The 25,757-nt window shown below is 45.2% G+C and overlaps 1 protein-coding gene across 2 annotated transcripts in view; it reads left to right on the top strand.

The window, feature by feature from the left end:
• LOC138747258 (interleukin-4 receptor subunit alpha-like) overlaps positions 1 to 25,757 on the top strand; it is a 73,141-nt gene that overhangs the window by 9,684 nt on the left and 37,700 nt on the right. Inside the window, exons 1-2 of one of the 2 annotated variants that reach the window (XM_069906314.1) lie at positions 21,702 to 21,896; positions 25,524 to 25,635. In XM_069906314.1, the coding sequence (XP_069762415.1) occupies positions 21,717 to 21,896; positions 25,524 to 25,635 (292 nt within the window). In that variant the 5' untranslated portion in view covers positions 21,702 to 21,716. Of the gene's footprint in view, positions 1 to 21,701; positions 21,897 to 25,523; positions 25,636 to 25,757 lie in introns of those variants that run through there. The other variant, XM_069906315.1, reaches the window with a different exon arrangement.

The raw sequence follows: 25,757 nt of genomic DNA on the forward strand, positions 1-25,757 counted from the left end.
TCTATGGGACAAGATTCTTAAACTGATTAATACATCTTCAATATGTGCCCAACATTCATTTATCCAATTGAAAGTGGTGCATCATATTCACAAGTTAATTTATTTTAATAAATTGGCCAGTATTTTTTTCTAATATTAACCCTATTTGTGACAGATGCAAATCTGAAATTGCTGCATTGACACATATGTTTTGGTCTTGTTCATCCTTAGAAATCTATTGGAAAGAAATTTTAATATCTTTTCAATTATACTCCAGCTGGAGTTATGACCCAATCCAATAACTGCTCCTTTCGAGGGTTTTTTGTACCCGTGCAACAGGTCGTAGCCTTCTCTACGTTGTTGGCTAGAGGAGCCATCCTATTTAAATGGAAAGGCTCGAGATCTCCAACGGTGTTTCAATGTTTCTCTCATATTATGTCTTGTCTAAGCTTAGGAAATATTAGATATTGTGGCAGCCTGCCGTGGCAGCGATCGAGCCTGCACTCCAGGCGGTGAATGTAACCAAAGGCCAGCAGCACTGACCCCAGCAAGCGAGCCAGCGGGTGAACGGCAAGGACAGCTTAAAGGCCAGTGACCCCAAAATGGCACTGGCCTTGCTGCACAGCCAACAAACAGGGACAGCACATGGGGAAGAAGGGATTGTTATGCAGGAAAGTACCCACGCATGGGAAACTTGCTTTTGTTATGCATGTTGTGATGTCAGCCAAGGAGGGCCACTGTGGGAACAGTGCAAGTATAAAAGTCAGGCCTGAGCCCTAATAAAACTCAGACCTTAACCTGACTACACTATGTATGTGTATGTGTGTCTTCTTTCAAGTAGTGCGCGGCGACAATATCATGTATTTGATTCTTCGGTGAAACTTGAAGATACAAGGAAACCTTTTATGTCTTATTTTCATATGATATAAATGATTTTATTGTGATTAAATCTATTTACCCTTCCAGATGAAATATAGTCTTACCTTTGTTTTTTGATTTATGTTAGGAACCCAAAATTACAAAATATATGTAACCCTCAGGATAAGCTGCTCAGCTGTTTTTTGTTAGTTTTTTTTCTTGTTTTTATTAGAATAGGTTCGGTCAGGATTTTTATGTAATTATTTTTTTTGTTTTCATTTTCACCCATTGCAGTAGTGGGAGGACCAAGTTTATACTGCTTGAAGTTTCATCTTAATACACACATGCACACACGTGATGTTGTATTTTCAGTTTCACTCCCATTTCTTCATTGTATTTCTTATAAAAAACAATAAGAAATATTAAAAAAGAAAGATTGCGCGAGCCCAACCTGAAAAAAAAAACACCTTATCTTCCAACTGTATTTGGTTGAATTTAGGAGAATGAGGGGGGAGCTCATTGAAACATTTTGAATGTTGAAAGGCATGGACAGAGTGGATGTAGAAAGATTGTTTTGTAGAGTCTAGGACAAGAGGACATAATTTCAGAATTGAAGGGTGTGCATAGAACAGCGATGTGGGGGAGGGGTGGGGTAGTAAATCTGTGGAATTTGTTCCTACAGGCGATTGCAGTCATTGGGTGTGTTCAAGGCAGAGACAGAGTGGTCATCAGAGTGAAGCCTCATGAGATGGGGGAGATCTTGAACAGTTTTTTTGCATTAGTATTTACTCAGGAAACTGGCAAAGTGTATAAGGAAGGAAGGGAAACAAGCAGTAGTGTCATGGAACATATAGAGATTAAAGAGGAGGAGGTGCTTGCAGCCTTACAGAGAATAAAGGTCGATAAATCCCCGGGCCTGACTTGATATTCCCTTGGACTTTGAGGGAGACTAGTGTAGAAATTGTAGGGGCCCTGACAGAAATATTTAAAATGTCCTTAGCCATGGGTGAGGTGCTGGAGGATGGGAGGGTAGCTCATGCTGTTCCATTGTTTAAAAAAGGCTCCAAAAGTAAATCAGGAAATTACAGGTCAGTGTCCCTGATGTCAGTAGTTGGTAAATTATTGAAGGGTATTCTGATAGATCAGATATTCAAGTATTTGGACAGCCAAGGGCTAATTAAGGATAGTCATCATGGATTTATGCATGGTAGCTTGTGTTTAATGGATCTCATAGAGTTTTTCACCCCCTCCATAAAAAAATTCTTATTTTTTCAATTCTGTATATAAAAAAAATTCTCTGTCAAGGGAATTGTTAATGTTTGGAACAAGTATTGTACATTAATACATTAATCTTAATGCAGTTCACCCTCCCTATTAAAGTTAGTGGCAGCTCTTTCCAATTTCTAAGTCTTCCTGTATTTTTTTAATTAATAGTTGATAGTTTAATTTATACAAATGATTTAAGTTATTGTCTATCCGAATACCAAGATAATATATCACCTGTGCTTGCCAATTAAAAAGGGATTCTTTTTAAAATTCTGTATAATCAATTTTATTCATTGGCTTCACTTTACTTTTGGAAGGCAGTAAATAGTCAATGTTTCATACTGAAACCCTTCATCAGGAACAGATGAGCAGAAGCCTGAATAAAAGAGGAATGGGAATGAAGGGGAGGAGTAGTTGTGGGGGGGAGAGGGGGACTTTGGGGAAAGAAATAAGCTAAGAGGTGATAGGAGGAAGAGACAGAGGGTTGAGGAAGATGGACTCTGATAGGAGGAAGGAGGGGATTGGGAGCTGGAGGTAGGAAGGTGGGGCTGATGGGAAGGTGAAAAGTGTTGGGCAAATTGTCTTCTGAAGAGAATATTAATGAACCTTAATAGAGTAGTTATTAATGAACAGTACACTTACAGTTCAAGATTTGTCCTCTGAATTGGCAGGAATATAGGTCTTACTTGAATAAGAAATTGTCTCACAATTTTGCCCATTATAACTTAGAAGCCAACATTGCTTGATAATCAACACATTTCGGGTTGGGGTGTTTGATTCATCGTGTTCTACAGCATGGGAACAGGCCCTTTGCCCTGTATTGTCCATACAGAGTTAGTTCCATTTGCTTGCATTTGGCTCAGACCCTATTCCTGTGTCTGTCTAAAAATCTCTTACATACTATGGTTGTACCCACTTCTACCACTTCCTCTGGCAGCAAGTTCCACAAACCCACTGTGGTGGACCATGGTACAGTGGGCATGTCCTCACTGGCCTAATAAAGGCCAAGTGCTGTTGTCTCCTCCTATACCTGCCTTAGGTGTGAACCAGCAGCATGTAGAGGCATGTCTGGGTCTTCTGATCAATAAAGCCTTTGACTACATGCTTTGTGTCTGCGAGAGGTCATTGATCGCTCCACAGTTTATTGATCAAATTTTAAAGTGCAATCCGACTGGAGAAGCTGGAGATCGATCCAAAGAATCCAGAGGCCTCTGTAAAGTTTGCTATGTGGCTACACTGTTTGAAGGCCTACCTGAGATGCCACAAAATCAGAGCTGATGGTGATCGGTACAACCTGCTCTTCTCGGGTGGGCCACTGAGCGTACCAATTAATTCGCGACTGCACTGTATACAAAGAGGCAATGGCACTACTCCAACAGCAGTACAGAGCCCCAAAGAACGTGATGTACACATGCTTCCAGATTGGCTCCCAACACCAGGGTCTGGGTGAGTTGGTCAACAATTTCATGAGGCCCATAGTACAACCTGCTCGAACTGCCAGAGGAAAGGACACTAGGCCAGGGTATGTTGTTCTAAGCCCCTCTCTAGCAGTGCCTCATGCAGACCACGACCCACGTCGCCATCTTGGGCTGACCCATTTCCATCGTCATTTCTGGTTGCTGACAAATGAACTTCAAGGCCAAGGGTGCGACGACACAAAGGAACATCATCCGGTTTCACTTCTGGACTCCACTGTGTGCGATCTTCTTGGTGGAAGCCGACCCAACAACACAGCAGCAGCAACTCGGACAGTGAGCTAATGTTGGCCTCCATCGTGCTGGACCAGAGTAGACCACACGAGCTTGAATGATCGATGATGAACATTGACGTAAACGGTCACACCTCTGGCTGCCTTTTCAACACAGGAAGCACTGAGAGCTTCATACACCCAGGCACAGCCAAACGTTATTCCCTGACCATGTCCCCAGCCAAGTGCAAGGTGACACTCGACTCCAAATCCCTCTATGCGGAAATCTGTGGGAGATCCACCATCACCCTAACCATGGGGGGCACCAAATATAAGAACTTCAGACTGCTGGTGATGCCCCACCTCTGCGCACCCGTCATATTGGGGCTGGATTTCGAATGCCAACTTAAGGATGTGTTGATGCAGTTTGACAGGCCCCTCACCGTCAGTAATAACCAATTCCGGGAGGCCTGCCCCTCCACCCGAAGAGGCCTAATCACTCAGCCGAACGATGGACCAGGCTCCCAACCTGTGGACTGGCCACCTTCTGGGTCCCTTCACCTCTGCTGTTCCAAAACCACACCTTGGACGGAAAACCTGTTGCCACTAAAAACAGGTGATACAGCCCCTGGGGCAGGGAATTCATTAAGATAGAGGTGGAGCGGCTGCTGGGGGAGGGTATAATAGAACCAAGTATCAGTCCCTGGAGGGAACAGGTAGTGGTGGTGAAGAGTGTGGAGAAGTACCAGATGGTGATAGACTACAGTCAGAACATCAACCGATTCATCTTAATGGATGACTACCCTTTGCCCCACATAGCTGATATGTGAATGAGATCGCCAAGTAGACCATAGACCTCAAATCAGCATATCACCAAATCCCAATTCACCCAAAAGACCAGCTATACATGGCGTTTGAGGCCAATGGCCGACCTGCAGGTTGGTGTTCCAAAGGGAAATGGACCGCATGGTGGATGACAATAAACTATCTGGACAATGTCACCATCCATGGCCATGACCAGAAGGAACATTTTGAGAACCTGCAGAGGTTCTTGTCCACCTCAAAGGCCCTCAATCTCACATCCAATAAGAAAAAGTGCATGTTTAGCACCAAGCGGCTGGCAATCCTGGGGTACATGGTGGAGCCTGGTGTTATCGCCCCCGACCTTGAGCACGCGTGGCCCCTTCTGGAATTACCTCTGCCACAGAACCCTAAGGCTTTAAAAAGGTGCCTGGGGCTCTTCTCCAAAGGATCTTCAATTATGCAGAAAAGGCCCAATCCCTGGTGAAAATCATGTCCTCTCTCCCATCAGCTGAGGCCCAAAAGGCTTTTGAGGGCATCAGGGATGAAATTTCCAAGGCAGGGATGAACATCATTGATGAACCTGTCCATTCCAAGTGGAAAGTGATGCCTCCGACTTCGCTCTGGCCGCCATGTCCACCTATAGTTATGAAGTACCGGCCGGGCAAGCTCAACCCTGTCCAGGGTGCAAGTTGATTTCCAGGCCCTCCATGGTAGCTTCTGCCACCCCAGGGTCACAAGGATCCCATTCTGTGAGGGCCCATATCCTCCCCTACTCAGTGGAGGAAGTCAGGGAGCTGGCTCGCAATTGTCCGGTCTGTGTGGAATACAAGTCGCAATTTTTCAGATCAGAGAGACCCCAACTCATCAAGGCCACTCGTCCCTTTGAGCATCTCAGTATAGACTTCAAGGGCCCCTTCTGTCCACGAATCGGAACATCTACTTCGTGAGCATTGTGGATGAGTGCTCACATTTCCCATTCGCCATCCCCTGTCCCGACATGACCACATCCATGGTCATTAAAGCACTCCACACAGTATTCAGTCTGTTCGGGTACCCCAGTTATGTTCATAGCGACTGGGGATCCTCCTTCACGAATAAGGAGTTGCGGCAATACCTCCATTCCAGGGGTATAGTTACGAGTAGAACCACCAACTACAACCCCCGCGGGAACAGGCAGGTGGGGAGGGAGAATGGTACGATCTAGAAGGCTGTCCTTTTGGCCCTCAAGTCAAAAGGGATGCCCATATCCAAGTGGCAAGAGGTCCTTCCAGAAGCGCTGAATGCCACCAGGTCCCTACTTTACAAGGCAACTAACACAACCCCGCATGAAAAATTGTTCTCCTTCCCTAGGAGGTCGGTGCTGGGAACCACGCTGTCAGTCTAGCTGACGACCCCAGGGACAGTGCTTCTCCAGAAGCATGTTAGAAGGCACAAGGCAGACCTACTGGTCGAGGAAATGCATCTCCTGCACGTGAACCACCAGTACAGATGGATGAAATGATACAGTGTCCATCTGGGACCTGGCACGAGCGGGGGCCCCGGCACGGAAAGTGCACCAAATACCCCCAGGCAGTGACCAGTCGGCCCCAGGGATCACCCTGACAGGCGAAGTCATGATCCCACCTCCAACATGGCCCCTCGATTGATCTTCCCCACTGGAGTTCCCCCGACCCCCCCCATTTCAAATAAACTCCCCACCACCTACGGACCCGGTACACACAGACACTGTTCAGCCCTCCAACACCCAGCCAAGCGAACAAGCCACCGTTCCGCTGGAACCAATGATTCAGCCAGCAGTACTTCGGAGATCTCAGCACCGAATAAAACCACCAGAGTGGCTGAACCTTTGAACTGTATGGAGTACAAGTCCCAGGCCGATGGACATTGTCCTGTATTACCCTGCGGGACTTCATTCAAAAAAGGGAGGGGTGAATGTGGTGGAACCCGGTACTCCAGGCATGTACTCACTGGGCTGGTCAGGCTGGCCCGCCCTCTGTACCTGTAGTCCTTTCCCATAAAATCCCCTAATAAAGGCCGAGCCCTAATCTTCTCCCTCATACCTGCCTTGGACGTGAGCTACCAGCATATAGAGGCATGTCTGGGGTCTTCTGATCTATAAAGCCTTTGGCTACGTGCTTCGTGTCTGCGAGTGGTCATTGATCAGACCACACGCACAACCCTCAGTGTGAAAACCTCCTGTGATATCTCTTTGAAATCTTTTCCCTCCCACATTACATCTCTTCCCGACCCTGGAAAAAAGTGTATCTTATCCAACCTTTTCTACGTCCCTCATGATTTTAAAACCTTTGTAGAATGTGACCCCCCACACCCCAACCAACACCACAGCCTCCTCTTCTCCAGAATAAAAAGTCCCAGCGCTTCGAGGCTCTGATGAGAATTCAAGCTCAACATTTCTGTGTTGATATCCTAACTGGGGCCACATAGAAGTGAAAAATATTGGATTTTTTTGGGAAAAGTGCTCTCAAAAACTTCAGCACATTGTCAAGCTGATAAAATGTAGAAGGAAGAGATTTGTTGGGATAGGTCTGTGAGTCATGGAAAAGAGCAAGGGTAAAGCACCATCAGAACCCAAAAACCCCAATTGCTGCTGAGCTGCAGTTGTTACGACACATGAATTCAGTCACACATTTCTGCCCAGCCTTGTAAAAGCACACAAAAATGCTGGAGGAACTCAGCCGCCCATAGGAGGGAAAGATATATTACTGGCGTTTCAGGCCTGAGCATGACCTCAGGGAACAAGCAGAGAACAGAAAGGCTCAGAATAGAGACAGTGCTGGCTGGGGAAGGAGTCCAGACCAACAAAAGATATTCATTGGATATGATAAGGGGAGAGGTGAAAATTGATTTTGACTCTGTGGAAAGAGACAGAGGAAAAAGGGAAGAGAGAGAGAGAGAGCTAGGGAAAGGCGACGGTGGAAAAAGAAGGATGGGGTGGGGGTAGGGTTTAATGAAAGCCAGAGAAGTTGATATTAATGTCATCTGGTTGGAGGTTGTCCAGTTGGAAGATGAAGTGTTCCTCCAATTTACGGGTGGTCTCAGTCTGTCGGTGCATGAGACTATGGACAGACATGTCAGCAGGGGAATTGAAATGGGTGGCCAGTGGGAGATCCACGCCTTGTGGAAGTGTTGCATTCACTTTGCTAACTGTTGTAACAGTTTTGAGTAATAGGGGTGGGGGGAAGGTCAAAGACACGCGACAGCTGTGGCATGGCCTAAATGACATAACCTGGTACAAAACCAAATCTGGTGCAGTAGCAGACAGCAACGCTTTGCTCCCAGAGGAACTCAATGTGTTCTACACCCAATTTTACCATAGTAACAGAGAAGAACCACCCTTCTGCACGCCCATGTCCCTGATGATGACATACATGCTCTCTTCAGGAGAGTGAATCCAAGGAAAGCATCCAGTTTAGATGGAGTTACTGGCCAAGTATTAAAAATCTGTGCTGACCAACTTACCAAGAGTTCTGGACTGTCTTGGGCACCTAGTCACATCCATTAGTATTAATGGGTGGGCGCTGTGCCTGGTGTATCTTCCCTCAGGGCGGAGGCAAGATACCAGAGGTCAGGTGCATCATGTGCGTTCAATAGTAAGGAGGATGTGGGTGATTAGCAGCGGACTCCACAGCCCATGAGGGAGCCAAGACCCTGATGGAAACGGTGTCCTCGTGTTCATCCGGATAGGCCATGTGGGCATATTGGGGTTTGGCATGAGGAGGTGGACCCTTTCGTCCAATGGGTCAGACATGGTTCCTCACATGCCTCCAGAGCAGGATGAGCCCTGGGGATGCCAGCCGTGCTGGTAGTGTGGCCCCTGTCGCAGATTTCCTGTGAAAGGAAAACGTGTTCATGTGATCTTGCGTTAGTGGCGGTGCACAGCAGGGACCTGGTAGAGTGGAGGGCCTCAGGGAGAACCGCCTGTCAGCGGGAGACTTGGAGGCCTTTGGACCATAAGGCCAGGAGAACTGCCTCCCAAACCGTAGCATTCTCCCTCTCCACTTGCCCGTTACACTGGGGGTTGTAACTAGTGGTCCTGCTCGTGGCAATGCCTCTGGCCAACAGGTACTGGAGCAGCTCATCTCTCATAAAGGTCGCTGTGGATATAACTGGGGATGCCAAATAGAGTGAAGAGGCTGCGCAGGCCCTGGTGACTGTGGCAGCGGTCATGTCCAAGCAGAAGGTGGCAAATGAAAAACGGGAATATTCGTCAATAATGTTAAGAAAGTACGTGTTATTGTCAGTGGAGGGCAGTGGTCATTTAAAATCGACACTGAGTCACTCGAAGGGGCGAATGGCTTTAATAAGTTGTGCCCTGTCTGGCCGGTAGAAGTGCGGCTTGCACTCAGCACAGACCTGGCAGTTTTTTGTCATGGTCCCGATTTCGTCGATGGAGAATGGCAGGTTGCGTGCTTTGACAAAGTGAAAGAACCTGGTGACAGAGATCATTATGGAGTTTTTGAAGTCAGTCAATCTGGGCGCTGGCACAAGTCCCACGGGACAGGGCATCTGGTGACTCGTTAAGTTTCCCTGGCTGGTATAGGATGTCATAGTTAGAGGTGGATAATTCTATTCTCCACTACAGTATTTCATCATTATTGATTTTGCCCCACTGTTGATTGTTGAACATGAACACGACAGGCTGTTGATTGGTCAGCAAGATGAATCTCTTACCGGCCAAATAATGACGCCAGTGCTGCACTGCCTCGACAATGGCCTGGGCCTCTTTATCGACTGAGGAGTGTCGAATCTTGGGGCCCTGCAAGGTGCATGAAAAAAATCCGATGGGGCTGCCAGCCTGACACATCGCTTTCCATCTGAAAAGGGGTGGATTCGACCACAGCATTTATCATGGCCTTGGCAATGTCGTACTTTTTTATGTGGTTGAAGGCTGCACGAGCCTCCTCCACCATAGGAAAGGACGAAGATTTGATAAGGGGCACAGGCCTTGTCCACATAATTGTAGACCAAATGATCATAATAGGAGAAAAATCCAAGGCAGCTCTTCAGGGCCTTGAGGCTGTGTGGGAGTGGTTGCATGCAGTCTGGGTCCAGGCCAATGATGCCATTCTCAACATTACAGCCAAAGATGGCCAGGCAGGTTGTGCGGAACATGCACTTGGCCTTGTTGTACATCAAATTAAAGAGCTTGGCTGTCTCAAGAAATCTCTGGAGATTTGCGTCATGGTCCTGCAAGTTGTAACCGCAGATGGTCACTTTGTCGAGATATGGGAAAGTGGCCCGCAAATCGTACTGAAGACCAAGACGCCATTCGTGATGCCAAAGGGGACCCGCAGGAAATGGTAGAGGCAGCCATCCACCTCGAACGCCGTATACTGGTGGTCCTCTGGGCGGATGGATAGCTCGTGATATGCCAACTTTAGGTTGATGGTCTAAAAGACTCAATATTGGGCAATTTGGTTGACCATGTCGGTGATTTGCGGAAGTGAGTATGTGTCCAATTAAGTGTATCTATTGATGGTCTGACTGTAGTCGATGACCATTCTATTCTTTTCCCTGTTTCTCACTACCACAACCTGCTATTACTGGCTTCAATAACCCCTTCCTTAAACGCTGTACCTCTGCCCAGATGAAGGCCCTGTCCCCGTACCATCTGCTTTTAGTGGTGGCGAGTTTGCAGTCAGGGATGACGTTGGTGAATAGCAACAGAAGGGGGACTTTAAGAGTGGACAGCCTGCAAGTCGTGCATGGTGAGTGGTTAGGTTTGTGGACGTGTACGGCAGGGAGTTGGCTATCGGATTGCTGGTTATGAGCGGTGACAGTTAGATAGGGCCCATTAAATGCCTTAGTCACACTTTTAAGGTGACATTGAAAATCAAGCCCCCAACAGTACAGCAGCGCAGAGCTGCGACATGACCATCAGTCTAAAGTTGTGATATACTGAATCCTGCACTGCTAAATTCACAACACAGAAAACCCAAATGTCTGCTTTATACGACTTGGATGCCAGGGAGACCTTCTGGTTCACCGGCAGTTCTGTGAGGGAGAGGCTCTGCACCGCATCCAGATGTATACAACTCTCTGTGCTCCCACTATCGAACAAGCGACTTGTCACGTGACCATTTACCTTGATGTCCATAATCGACCTAGTGTGTTGGTGCGAACTGTACTAGTTGAGCGTGATGGAGGCCAGAGTTGGGTTGTCGCACCTTGCTGCAGTAGAAGATGGTTGCGTCCAAGATGGCGGCCCCCAGGGCACGCACCCTGTGTTGCTGGATCCGGAAGATGACACCCAAGATGGCGGCCCGCACAGATCGCACTTGACACTGCTGGCCCCAGGAGATAGCGGTGTTGCGGAGATACCCACCATCCGTATGCAGCACTGCTAGGAAGGGGTTTGGACTTGCACACTTTGGTGTCATGGCCCTTGTTTCTGCAGTTGGAGCAGATTGAATCCTTCATTGGACATGTTTCCTCTGATGCTTGTCCAGCCCACAGAAGTTGTACTTTGGGGGGGGGGTGCCCCCAGAACACTACAGCTGTGTCGATACCAAAGCCGGTTGAGACTGTTGGGAGGCTTTCGCGGAGCACTGTTGCTGTAGTTTGGTTGTTAGTGGAGCGGGGGGGATGGTGGAAAGTCCCAGGATGACTGCGACCGGGTGATCACGAAGTGGCCACATTGTCAGTTGAGTAGGTCTCCATGTTCTGGAGACAAACCTCCAGCGTACCTGTTAGCTCGACTGCTCTCCACAGACTGAGTTCCCCTTGTTCCAAAAGTCTCTGTTGTATGTAATTCGACCTGATCCCCGCGATGTAGGCATCCCGGATCAGGTCCTCTGTTTACTCCACGGCAGTCACGGCTTTGCATTCGTAGGCCCTGCCGAGTGCTCGCAGGGCCCAGAGATATTCACTGGGTTGTTGGTTTCGAGTCACTAGAAGGTGTTAATTTTGAGGATGTCCATGGTATGTTGCAGTGTCCTTGATCATGGAGTAGACCAGGGTGTTGACCCGGGAGTCCAGTACGTGCACTGATTGCACGATGGTAGAGGAGGCCTGCGGGAATCCCTCAAAACAGGGCACCCAGAGTTCAAAGCTGGGAGATGCCTCAGGTGATTGGGGGTTGATTTCCAGTTTTTCTGGTTTGAGGATCTTCTCCAATATAGAAAACTTCAAGTGAATTAAATTGATGCACATCAATCACTCGGCAGACTTTTGTGGAGAAACCAATAGGCTTTAATTCATTTGAGAACATAACATATCCCTACTGGTGGTAAAACACAGGATTCTGTACACACCGTAGTTAAATGAAGAAACACACAGATGCTGGAGAAACTCAGCAGGTCAAATAGTGCCTTTAGGTAGCAAAGGTGAAGATACATCACCAACGTTTCGGGCATTTCCCTACTGTTCACTTGTCCTGCACTGAGTTGCAGGGGGCTGTGGAAGTCACCTTTATACAGGGGCCTGTGGGGAGAGGCCATAGGTGTAACCAATAGGTATGCTCAACCACATTACCATGGTTTACCACAGATCCATTCCAGTTTGCCTATCGTAGCAACAGGTCTATGGCAGATGCCAACTCACTGGCTTTACACAGAAGCCCTGGAACATCTGGACAGCAGGGATACATTCATCAGGATGTTCTTTATCATCTACAGTTTGGCATTCAACACCAACATCCCATCAAAACTGATCAGGACATTCTAAAACCTGGGACTCAGCACCCCACTGTGTAATTGTATCATGGATTTCTTCACCTCCAGACCACAATCAGTGAGGATTGGTAACAACTTCTCCTCCACAATCCCCATCAGTACAGGGCTGTGTTCTTAGCCCCCTGCTCTACTCGCATTACTCCTACAACTGTGTAACTCAATTCACAATAACACCATCTATAAATTTGCCGATGATACCACGGTAGTGGGTTGTATAAAGGAAGGGGATGAGTCAGAATACAAAAGGGAGATTGAGAACTTGGCTGAATGGTACACCAACAACAACCTTGCACCTTGATTGTTGACTTCAGGAAAGGAAAGCCAAAAACAATTAAAAATATACTTTGAAGTAAATACGGAATCAGTGGAAGATAAGTTTATACTATGGGACGCAATGAAAGCATTCATTAGAGGGCAAATAATAAGTTATGTAACCAAGATGAAGAAGGACTATAACCAGGAAACAGAGCAGTTGGAAAGGGAAATAATAAACATAGAAAAAAAATTAGCAATAAAGGAAGATACAACCAAAAGAAGAGAATTGGCGGATAAAAAAATAAAATATGAAACATTACAAACATATAAGGTGGAGAAGAATATAATGAAGACAAAACAGAAATATTATGAACTAGGTGAAAAAACACACAAAATCTTAGCATGGCAGCTTAAGACAGAGCAAACTAAGAAAATGGTATTGGCAACAAGGAAAAAAGACAAACAAATTACATATAATCCAAAAGAAATTAAGGAAAACTTCAGAGAATTCTATGAACAATTATACCGAACCGAAAACGAAGGGAAAGAAGGGAAAATAGATGAATTTTTGACTAAAATTGAACTACCAAAACTACAAATAGAGGAACAAAATAAATTAACAGAACCATTTGGAACAGTAGAAATACAAGAGATAATAAAAAATTTACCAAATAATAAGACACCAGGAGAGGATGGACTCCCAATAGAATTCTACAAAACATTTAAAGACCTAATAATACCGCCCCTCCTGGATGTAATCAACCAGATTGATGAGACACAAAACTTACCAGATTCATGTAAAACAGCAATAATTACAGTGATACTAAAACAAGGGAAAGATCCACTCTCACCAGCGTCATATAGACCAATATCTCTGCTAAACACAGATTATAAGATAATAGCTAAACTATTAGCGAACAGATTAGCAGAACAGGTACCGAAAATGGTAAATTTAGACCAAACTGGATTTATCAAAAAAAGACGCACAACAGACAATATTTGTAAATTTATTAACTTAATTCATGCAGTAGAAGGAAATAAAGCACCGGCAGTAGCAGTTGCTTTAGACGCAGAGAAGGCCTTCGACAGAGTAGAATGGAATTACTTGTTCAAAGTATTGCAAAAATTCAGTTTACCGGAGAAGTATATTAATTGGATTAAAGCATTATATAAGGGACCGTTAGCGAAAGTGACAGTAAATGGACATGTATCAAAGCAATTTAACTTAAGCAGGTCAACGCGGCAGGGATGCCCACTATCACCATTATTGTTTGCGCTAGCTATAGAACCACTAGCAGAATCGATAAGAAGAGATAATAATATAAAAGGAATAAAAATAAAAGACAGGGAATATAAAATCAGTCTGTTTGCGGATGATGTGATAGTGTACTTAACAGAACCAGAACTATCAATAAAAGAACTATATAAGAAATTGAAAGAATATGGAGAAGTGTCGGGATACAAGATAAACGTAAATAAAAGTGAAGCAATGCCTATGAATAACGCGGATTTCTCAAAATTTAAGGAGGAATCCCCATTCAGATGGCAAACGCAGGCAATAAGATACCTAGGTGTGCAAATAAACAAAAATCTAGGCCAATTATATAAACTCAATTACAATCCACTAATGAAAAAATTACAGGACGATTTAGAGCATTGGAAAGAGCTACCACTAACACTGATAGGAAGGATAAACTGTATTAAAATGAACATTTTTCCAAGGATACTATACTTATTTCAGGCATTGCCAATACAACTGACAGAAAAATTCTTCAAAGAGTTAAAGAAAATAATAAGGAGATTTTTATGGAGAGGGGGGAAACCGAGGATAGCACTAGATAAATTAACAGAATGGTATAAACAAGGAGGCTTACAATTGCCAAACTTCAAAAATTATTATAGAGCCGCACAATTAAGGTACCTATCAGATTTTTATCAAACAAGGGAAAAACCAGACTGGACGAGACTAGAATTAGATAAAATAGGGGAAAAGATACCTGAACACATATTATATAAATGGGACGAAAAATTGGTACAACATAGAACTTCTCCAGTATTACACCATCTCCTCAATATATGGAAGAAGATTCATGTAGAAAGAAATAAAATAAATTACCAAATACCAAAACTAATATTGACGCAAAATAAGCTACTCCCTTTTACAATAGACAACCTTGCCTTTAGAAAATGGGAAAAAAAAGGGATTAAAAGAATAGAAAATTGTTTTTCAGGAAGTAGATTCTTATCCTTTGAACAAATGAGAGATAAGTACAATATAACTGGAGATACAGCGCTGGCATATTACCAACTGAGATCCTACTTGAAAGATAAATTAGGAAGCAACTTGAGTTTACCAGAGGGAAGTAACCTTGAATATGTGATTACAGATACAATGTTAATCAAAAGATTTATAAAAAATATGTATATTAAACTGCAAGAAAAGGAGAATGAGGAAACAAATGGTAAAACTAAACAAAAATGGGAACAAGATTTAAATATAAAGATAAAAAAGGAAACATGGGAGAAGTTATGCTCTGGAACGATGAGAAATACAATAAATACGAGGCTGCGTATGATACAATATAATTGGTTACACAGACTATACATTACACCGCAAAAGTTAAATAAATGGGACCCAACAGTATCTGATAGATGTTTTCGATGTAAAAAAGAAAGGGGAACAACAATTCATGCAATCTGGACATGTGAGAGAGTAGAAAAATTTTGGGATGATCTCAATCAGATATTAAATAAAATAACAGAAAACAATATACCAAAGAATCCAGAGATCTTTCTCCTAAGTAACATAAAAAATAAAGAATTTGGAATTGACTTGGAAGATGCACAAAAAAGATTTGTCAAGATAGCCCTAGCCGTAGCAAAAAAATGTATTATGTCAACCTGGAAATTGGAAGATAATTTGAAAATACAACAATGGTATATAGAAATGAATAAATGTATTCCAGTAGAAAAAATAACATATAGTTTAAGAAATAATATTGAAATATTCGAACAAGTATGGGAGCCTTACATTAAATACAATAGCGAAAACCTACCGGGAACAAACATTACCTAAGTTGATGGAAGGAGAAGAAAAGAAAAGAATGGACTCAGTAGAATTTCTGGTGTATTTTTGTTGAATGACAACATTGTCTAACTGAATTAATGCAACCTAGATTGTATACCTAAAATGGATGAGAGGGGGGGGGGGTGGGGGGGTGGCTTGGGAGGAGGGAGGGGGGAGGGAGAAAAAGTCACTGTAAATGGGTGGAAAAGAAAAAGTGTATATCATGGCTATTGTGATTTATGGTGTGAAAAATAAAAAATTATTAAAAAAAAAAGAAATGCAGTAAAATATTAGATATTATCCTGCCACTACATCAGATTGTTCCTTTATATAAAAATGTTTGTATCAAAAAAAAAAAAAAAAAAGGAAAGGAATGCCAGAGGTGTACGATCCAGTGATCATCAGGGGATCAGAGGTGGAGAGGGTGAGCAGATTTAGATTCTTGGAAGTCACTATCTCGGAGAATATTTCCTGGACCAAACACCCCAATGCATTGTAAAGAAAGCACATCAGCACCTCTACTTCTTCAGGAGTTTGCGGAGGCTTGGTGGGACCCATACCCACACACATGCACACACACATCCACACACGCACACCCACACACACATATTTGTGCATAGCTGGGTTTAATTTAACTAATATGTTATATTATTGGTAGTTATTAATAAATATAATATTTTAAAAGAAAACTATAACACTGCCTTGGTGAATTTCCATTGCTCCTGGTCTGCAACATACCTTTATTGTTTTTTTATTCTCTCAGTATTGCACAGTTTAGTGTTCTTGTTTACGTGTGTATGTTGTGTGCAGGAAAAAGAAAAAGAATCTTAGGGTGGTATGTGATGTCACGCATGTATTCTGACAATAAATCTGAATAAAAAATAAGAAAAGTCTCAGGTGGCAACTGTCTTGATTTATAGCGACTTCCTGGGAGGACCAGGTACTCGAACAACTGAGAACAAGTTATTGTTCTGATACTGATATGTTACACGAGTAATGACCTCATCAAGAATGCAGGGGTAATCCACCTGTTTCAATATGACAATGACATTGAGTGAAGAACCTCTAAACATCATATATGGTTTTGTCAAGATGACCTCAGAAAGAAGCCACACTTACACTTTACAGGCAGTGGGAGGGGACTTTCCAAGAGTAATGGGACTAACTAGAACTACATAAAGTGGTGCAGTTGTGAGGTAGGTTTGAGGTGAATGGACAGATTCAGATCCAGATCTGAATTGCTGACGTTGGAAAATGTTGGAAAAGCTGCATTAAATGGTGATTGATGCAAAGAGAGGTAGCAGCACAATCCGAAAGTAAACCTCTTTGAGAACTCCACCCTGAACATGTGGGTACAGTGACTATGAATGTGTGGCAAGAAGCCTTTGGTCTGGGCAGTGTGAGTTAGAGAGGATGATATGCAGTAGATGTCCGGAAGGCACCACACCAGGTATGGATGTGGGCTGTGAGACCATTGCACTGGGTCGGTTATTGACTTGTGAGAAAGGAATAGCCAATAAAAACAGTTTGAAACAAAGTAGGCAGACACTGGAATCAGGATACGAAACAAACCACTGGAGGAACTCTGTGGGTTGACTACAATCATAGCCTCGGCAGACTTCCCGTTTCATGGAATGAGATTGTCCATGTAATTGGATGAAGGATTAAGAAAGGACATGGAAAATGGAATGAGGAGGGTTGAAACTAGAAGGGTAGCATGAGGGGTGAAATCAGAGGGAGGGGGCAGGGTGAGGGGTGTAACCAGAGGGAGGGGGCAGTGAGAGGGTGCAACCAGAGGGAGGGAGTGAGAGGGTGTAACCAGAAGGAGGGGTGTAACCAGAGGGAGGGGTGTAACCAGAGTAAGGGGGCAATGAGAGGATGTAGCCAGAGGGAGGGGACAGGGTGAGGGATGTAACCAGAGTAAGGTGGCAGTGAGAGGGTGTAACCAGGGGGAGGGGACAGTGTAAGGGGTGTTACCAGAGGGAGGGGGCAGGGGAGGGGTGTAACTATAGGGGATGGGCGATGAGAAGGATGAAACCAAAAGCATGCAGTAGGGGGAGTGAAACCAAAGCAGGGAGAGAGGGATGAACCTGGAGGGAGGGGGCAATGAGAGAGGTGAAATCCAAGGAAGAAGGGTAAAAGCAGAGGTGGGGGGGGGGCAGTGATGGGAGTGAAACACAAGGTCAGGGACAATTAGGAGAGGAAAGCACAAGAGATGGGGCAGTGGGAGCCGTGCAACCTGAGGGGATGGGTTGTTGAGAGGAGTGAGAGCCTACCCCACAAAACCTGTGTCGCAGAGACCAGGCTAGGATTACCCATCTTCTTTCCACCTTTCACCTCCTGATGCTGGTCTAACCCCTCCTCCTCACTTTATTTGGATCCCTTCCCTCTCCTCTCTCAGGGCCTTGACCTGACACACTGACCATCCCTGTTTGCGCCACTGCCACGTCCTCCAGCAGTCTGCACTCTGCTATGTGCATAGCCACAGGTCACCACAGGGTTCACCAAGAAAGGAAGTAAAAATTCTTCTCTTACTTAAGGTCTTGCAAACGGAGTGAAAGCAGATAAGAACCCATAGTCAGTTAATCAAGATAATCAAGAAATGTTTTACTTCTCTTTCCTCCCTATCTTCGGGTCAGTTTAGCCAGGAAGAGAGGCATCAAGAAATATCATATAACAGCAGGAGTTGCAACAATGTTCACGGAAAGAAAGTTCCACAGATAATCTGTAAAGTGAATACACACCCTTTGTTTGAGCTCCACATATTTTATATGTGACACTGAAATGATATAAGGTGGCCCAGTGATGAGACAGGTGAAAGTGAGAGGACTGATTCAGGCAGAGTGCATGTGTCTGTCTCCCCTCTGGAAGAACTTTCTGTGAGATGATCAGCACACTGCACAGAGATACCACGCCACACACACGTACCACACCGCACACACGTACCATACCATACACACTGATCTACACCATACACACGTACAACACCATACACACATACACCATAGACACGTACCACACCATACACACGTACCACACCACACACACGTACCACACCACACACACGTACACCATACACACTGTTCTACACCATACACACGTGCCTGCCATACACACGTACAACACCATACATACATACCACACCATACACACTGTTCTACACCATACACACGTGCCACGCCATACACACGTACCACACCACATACACAAACTGTTCTACACCATACACACGTGCCACGCCATACACACATACCACACCATACACATATACTACATGCTACACACATGGATGGATATGAAGTAAAACGCAAAAGCCTGGTTGCAGTAAAAACACAATGCTGGGGAAGCTCAGTAAGTCAAATAGTCTACTTCATGTAACTGACACTTCATTCTGGATCTGGATGCAGGGCAGTGGGAGTAGGTAGAATAATAGTTGAGCACAGACTAGATGGGCTGAAGAACCTGTTTCTGTGCTGTAGTATTCTATGTAACTATGGTTCTAACCTGCCACATCTCCCTAGTTTTCATAAAAAGTCAAGGCATTGGTTGTCTTTTTCAAGGATATTTCTATGTGCTGGCTCCAGGAGAGGTCCTTTCACATGTGGACTCCCACCACCACCCATCAATGCAGACAGTTGTGAGGTTCTGTGGCTGTCCCTTCCTCACAACCACAATGAAGTCCTTGGTCTTTTTGACATTGAGAGCAAGATTGTTGTTCAGGCACCACCCAGCTAGATTCTCCATCTCCATTTCTGACTCATTTTCCATTATCTGGCTGTTTTGGGAAGGGTTGTTGCTGTCATGTGACAGCACTTTCCCCCTACCTAGTTGGAGAACACACCAGCTGTCAATCAAGGTTTGGTTCCTCCCCACCCATTAGTGTACACCTTGTCTTTGGACTCATGTAAATTACCTGGGCTGCACTATCCAGCCTGCCTGTACTTGGCCTTGGCCAATTGCTACTGTAATTGGATTAACCACCCTGGCACTGAGCCAATGATCTGGGCTGGACCCTCTAGCATTATAAAGGTGCTCTCTCTCTTGACTTCTCATGGCCCAAGAGTATCACCTTCTGTATTGGGTTGGTGTGAGTCCAGAGGCCAGTTAGTTAGTCTGTACAGATCAAGGGGTGAGAATACGTAGTGTTACCTTGATCTGATTGTTTATTGCATGTGTGTTTGCGCCATTTCCTAAGTTTTGTCGATTTTCCCTCATTACCCGCAGTGTATATCCATCCCCTTGCGAAATGTGTATTTAAGTTAACCTAGCATTTAGATTCTGTTGTTTCATCTGCCTCTTTTGAGAATAAATGTGTGCTTTGTACCTCGATCTCCAGCTGAGACCCACACAAACCTTTACTTATAACACTGGCCAACAACGGGTGAAGGGTCCCAGCCTGAAACATGGTCCATTCCTTTCTTTTCCACTGATGCTCTTCCACCTGCTGAGTTCCTCCGCAGCTGATCCTTTTGCAAGTGAAACAAAAATCAGCAGATGGAGCAGTATCTGTGGGACAAAAGGATGGTTGATGTTTCAAGTGACCACTTTGTTTCTACAAATTCTGAGCAGAACAATTAGATCAAAGCGAAAAAAAACCTTGTTAACACCAACCCTCCTGACATCCCTTGCTGAAAACTCACCTGCATTGCTCCACCTGCTCTTCTACCTGTTCCTATTTTTCCTCCAGATGTGCTTCTCCATGATAACCCTTGACTGCATTTGTGAGCGTTATTATAGTTCCAGTTTATAGAACCATAGAACATTTCAAAACAGAAACAGGCCTTTTGGCCATTCCAAACTATTATTCTGCCTAGTTCCCCCTAAACTTTTCCTTTTTCACTCCTATTTTTGAATTCTTTAAGTTTTCATACATGTAGTATATAATCATATTGTACAGATTGATTTTGACGACAAAAAAATTATACCCCCTCCCTGTAACAACCCCTCTCTATTTAGCTTCTAAAGCTAAATCAACAGTCTATTATATAGTAACATGTTAAAGAAAGAAGCTAGAAAGAACGACTGGATTGGCAATGGGACACCAATGACTTTATCAATGACTCATTTTACAGGTGGCATTGAAGGATCCAGTGATCAGAAGAGATCAAATTAAACAATACCTGTCTTTTGCATATATGGGCTCAATATTTGTAAATATAAATTATACTTATTCCTCAAATTATGTTTTTTTTTCTAATACACTTTTGAATTTCTGCATGTAATCTATTTACATCTAAACACAAATCTGATTTCCAACCCTTTCACCCTTACCCCATGTCCTCTGGTTTGTATCTCACCTGCTCTCAGTGGAAAAGCCAACCTACATTTACTCTGTCTATCCCCCACATCATTTTAAATATCTCTTATCAAATCTCCCCTCATTCTTCTAGCTCCAGGGAATAAAGTCCTAACCTGTGAAGTGTACCCTTATACACAGGAAGAAAATTGTCCCAAGGTGCCTCAAGGAGATGTGCTCGGATAACAGGGATACAAACGAGGAAAGTGGAGGACGAATTAGAGCCTTCGGCCCAACTCATCCGTGCTGGCCGTTGCCCACCTGGGTCAGTCTAGCTCCAAAGCTGGGCTTTCAAATAAAGCCTGAGAAATGCGGGCGAACCCAGTCTCTTGGCGGTGGCGTCGGCGCCCTGCTGTGGGGGAGGGGGAGGAATCCAACCGGGAGTGCCATGCATCGCAACACCACACAGGTCACCGACAAGGCAGCACTTAGATCTACCACTCCGGTCCACTGCTGACCTCGGCCGCTGTCTGTGTGGAGTCTGCACCTTCTCCCCATGACGGCGGGACTTTCGCTCACGGCCTCCTCCCACACACCTGATCACTGTGGGCCGGCGGGGGTGGGGTACCTCGCCCCAATGCATAGACGGGCGGCAGAGGCATTGATGGGCATGAGAGAGAATAGGTTACAGGGAAGGGGATTCCTCGGAAATCTGGCATTGAAGGGTCTTCTACTGTCGATCGGAAGTCGGTTCGGAGTAGCAAGGAAATGAATTGAAGAAATGATGACAGTTCCGCTCCGGGATGAATCAGTTAGTGGCGGGAGCGGAGTTTGTGATTTCCAGCCAGAGTTGACAACAGTGAATTCGTCATGAAAATGTCAACGGGAAGGAGGATGGCAACCTCCTCATTGGCTTTGGGGAATTTCCCACCAATGAGCGAGTGGTTAACTCCACACCCCCGTTCCGGCCTGATCGACGCAGCGCGGGTGGGTGGACGTGCAAATTCAGCGCGCACTTCCTCAGAGCACTTGGTTGGTCCCGTCCTTCAGGTGAGTTTTCAGCAGCGCTGCTCGAATCTTGTCGTTCGGCTGGGGGCTGGGGGGGAAACACTCACTCCCTCATTCTCTCTCCAATGAGGTGTCCAGGACCTGATTCTGCCAGATATGCCGTTTCGCCAGGTCCGCGCCCTCCCCGGATTAGCAGACGTTGAAAGGTCACACCCTACCCCTTCTCTCTCTGGCGCTGCCTCTTCCAGCGGCTTCTCTTTCTCTTGCGATGACGCTGGAAAGGTGCCAAGTCCTTCTCCGACGCCCTAGTGTTGAGAAGAGGCAAGAAGACGGAAGCTCTTGGAAAGGCTGCAGCCCCACGCCCGGGAGAAGGAAACCCCTCCTGTCCCATGGAGCCTGCTCGCCGTTTAGTAAGATCTGGCCGTGGACTCAGCCCCACTTATCTGCCTGTTCCTCGAAACCCTGAGTTCCTGACATCTCAGGGCTATTTCGTAAATGTATTTGTCTCTTTAAGATACCCTTTCTCCTTCTAAACTCCAATGAGTCCAGTCCAAGGCTGGCCTGTCTCCTGCAGGATCAACCTGTACTGTCCACTATCATGTGGTGCTCAAGGCAGGAAGCCTGCACTCTCTTCCAGGTCGAGTAAGGCACAGTCCAGGGGGAAACTCCCTATCATGGGTAGGGAGCACTGAGAGCTTGGTCTGCATCTGGAACAGAACGGGATTAATGCAAAATGGCAGCATGGGCTGGATGGACTAGTTGGGCTGAAGGGTCTGTCAGAGCCGCAGAACTGAAGAAATGCTGCATAGTCAGTGGGGCAGGTAATGCTGAGGACACACTGGTGGAATAATGCCGAGGGAGGTCTGTAGTGACAAAGGTTTGCCCAATACCTGGATAGAAATGTTTTAGTGCAATATGTGCCAAACCTATATATCCATACAAATGTATGGATGAGTTGGGCCAAATGCCCTGCTTCCCCATGGTGTAGCTCTATGAACCTATGGAGGCCAAAATTACTGGACATCATTCTTAGAGGGTAAGTAGTGAGGCAAAGCTTTTGGTGGAAGGGGTTTTGTAAAATTAGTTTTCAGGATCAGGGATATTGGCCATGCTTAATTTCCCCTGATAAGGGGGTGAACAATGTTCTTCAACTGCTGCTGTCCTTCTAGTGAAGGTTCTCCCGTGGCTGTTGTTGCAGGATATAGATCCAGTGACCATATGTCTGGACAGAGTGTAAGTTGGAGGGGAACCAGGGCTGCTGTTCCATGCACATGCTTGTAGAGTGGTGGGTTTGGAGAGGCATAGGGGAGTAACTGCAGTGTGTTTTGGGGGTGTTCCACACTGTTCTGGTCTTGGATGAACTGAATGTGCGGGGTGACAATCAAAAAACTGCAAGTGTTGGAAATCTGAATAAAAACACAAACTGCTGGAAACACTCGGCAGGTCAGGCAGCATCTGCAGAAAGGGAAACAGGCAGACCTGAATGGATTGTGGTGGTGGAAGCAGTGCTTTGACCTGGATGGTCAGATTAAATCAGATATTATTTATTGTCATGTAATAAAACAGAAATGTAATATTACACAAACCTGCCTTTATTGTGCCGTAAGGCAGACAAAGATACACCATCAACATTGCCCTGCGCTTCCTACAGTCAAAGAAAGAGAAGCAAAAGATGGTCTCCTTAGAGTCACTGGTTTCACCTCCAGCGCTTCTGCAGTCACACAGACCCCAGTTCAATTTAAACTATCGGCAACCTGAACCCTGATTCCCCAAAACCCTGAGTTCCTGACATCTTGGGGCTATTTCATAAATGTATTTGTCTCTTTAAAGCACCTCTAACGTGATGTGCCTTCAGCGCCCAGGACCCTTCAGGAGTACTCTCTCGAATCCCGGTTCTAATACCAAGTTCCTATGAGCCAGTCTCCAGCAGCCTGTGTGGGGTTCCTCATCCGCAAGGATGTGTCTTTCAGCTGCAGAGCCCCTCACTGGGCCTCCACCATGATCACCAACCTTAGGGTCATCTCCTCTACTTCTCCTTCTCAATGGAGGGTATTGGGTGTCTCCCTCTCCACCCCCACCTCCATTAATAATGCCCTGTGCCATTCCACTGCTCCTCTGGAGACTGCAACCCTTTTTGGCCACGACCCAACGCAGGTGCCACCATCTTGGGCCCAGACCCTGCAATCACAGGATTTAAAAAAAAAAACACCATTGGCTCCTTTGCACCACAGGGCTGTTTAAAACCTGTGCGGAGCCGTTGGCAGTAGGACTAGGTGGTAGGAACCTTCAGGGAAGCGCTGTGTCTCCGCTCCCTGTCCCCCGTGGGTCCGCACTAGCGGTGGGCGCTGCCATTACAGCCACTACGGCAGCGCCGCTTTTTATTTGGTGTCGAGTTTCTTGAGTTTTGTTAATGCTGCACTCATCTAGGTAAGTGGGCCATGTTCCATTGCACTCATGACGTGCTTTGTAGATGGGGTTACTGTTCCTCCTGAAAGAATGCAGCACTCTGAAAGGACGTGTCCTCAGGTGCCACTGTGCAGTGGGGAGGGCAAGAACTTTGGAAATACTGTTTCTGGAAAGAGAGCATTGAAAGGATACTGTGCTGTGAAAGTGGCTTTATTCAGCACCCACTGCCCTGTAGGTGGGGCAGCTAGCTGTGAGTGTCATCAGAATCAGTGGAAGAACAGTGCAGCAGAGAACTGAACCTGAAAATGCTGGAAACATTTGGCAGTTTGCTAATGTCTATGGAATTTTAATTTTAGACAGTTTGTACACAGTAACTAGCCCTTTTGGTCCACGAGCACTCAATTGACCTACACCCCCCAGTATGTTTTTGAATGGTGTGAGGAAACCAGAGCACCTGGAGGAAAGCCACGCAGACTCGGGGTGAACGTACAAGCTCCTTTTTCGACGGCGCTGGATTCAAACCCCAGCCCCATTTGCTGGCGCTGTTACAGTGTTGCGCTAACCATGACATTTTAGGTCAAAAATTCATGATCTATTAATTCTTCTTTCTTTATCCATGGCTGCTGCATCTTGTATTATTTCTACGTTAATTGTCACACGTACCAAGTAAAGTGAAGAAGTTTGCTTTACAAGCAAATCATCTGGATATTCCAGACATCGTCTGCAGTTAAAACCAAAGTGCAGAGTTACTCAAAGACAACAGAGTGGAGCAAGGGAAACATTACTTTTCTAGTCTGTCAAAGATTTCAGATTTCCAACAGCTGGAGTTTTACTTTGATTTTCAGAGGAAAGCAGTGCAGACAGTTTTGAGGAATGCTGCACTGTAGAAAAGGAGCTTCACCCTCCTCATTATCACCTCTCTGTTCATGTGTATGATCAACTAACCTTTGAACTCTGCCCACTTTTCACTCTCCCTCAACACAGCTCATTACTAGTTTGTCATCAGGCCCTTCATCTTCACCCATTGACAAAGCTCAGTGACCCATGGGTCACAAGGTTTTGAATAAGCTTTTACACCTACCTGCCTTTACACGGTTTGTGGGAGTCAGCTGTGTGTCCCATCTCTTGCACCACAATACCAGTAATGCTTGAGAAGGCAGTTTATGGATGGTGAAACATTTGGGATGTGCTGGGACAGCAAAAGACACCGGAGAAATTCAGCTTTATGGGTGACTCCATTTACTCATTGTTGCTTCTTTACAGAATAATGGGTGTCCACCTGCACATCACCTGACTTTCTACCATTCTACACAAACCAGAGGACCAGGAATGGTGATTGGATACCTGTCAATCATTGCCTTTTGGCTCTGTCAAGGTCAGTTATTATTTGCATAGTGGATGATTGGTCATTTTTTTAATATCATTTTATTAACAGTTCTGAGTATGGAAAGGGACATGATTTTCACACCCAAATATTTTGCCAAAAAATCTTCAGTC

This window comes from Narcine bancroftii, chromosome 12 (genome assembly GCF_036971445.1).
Source record: "Narcine bancroftii isolate sNarBan1 chromosome 12, sNarBan1.hap1, whole genome shotgun sequence".
In the NCBI taxonomy this organism is placed as follows: domain Eukaryota; kingdom Metazoa; phylum Chordata; class Chondrichthyes; order Torpediniformes; family Narcinidae; genus Narcine; species Narcine bancroftii.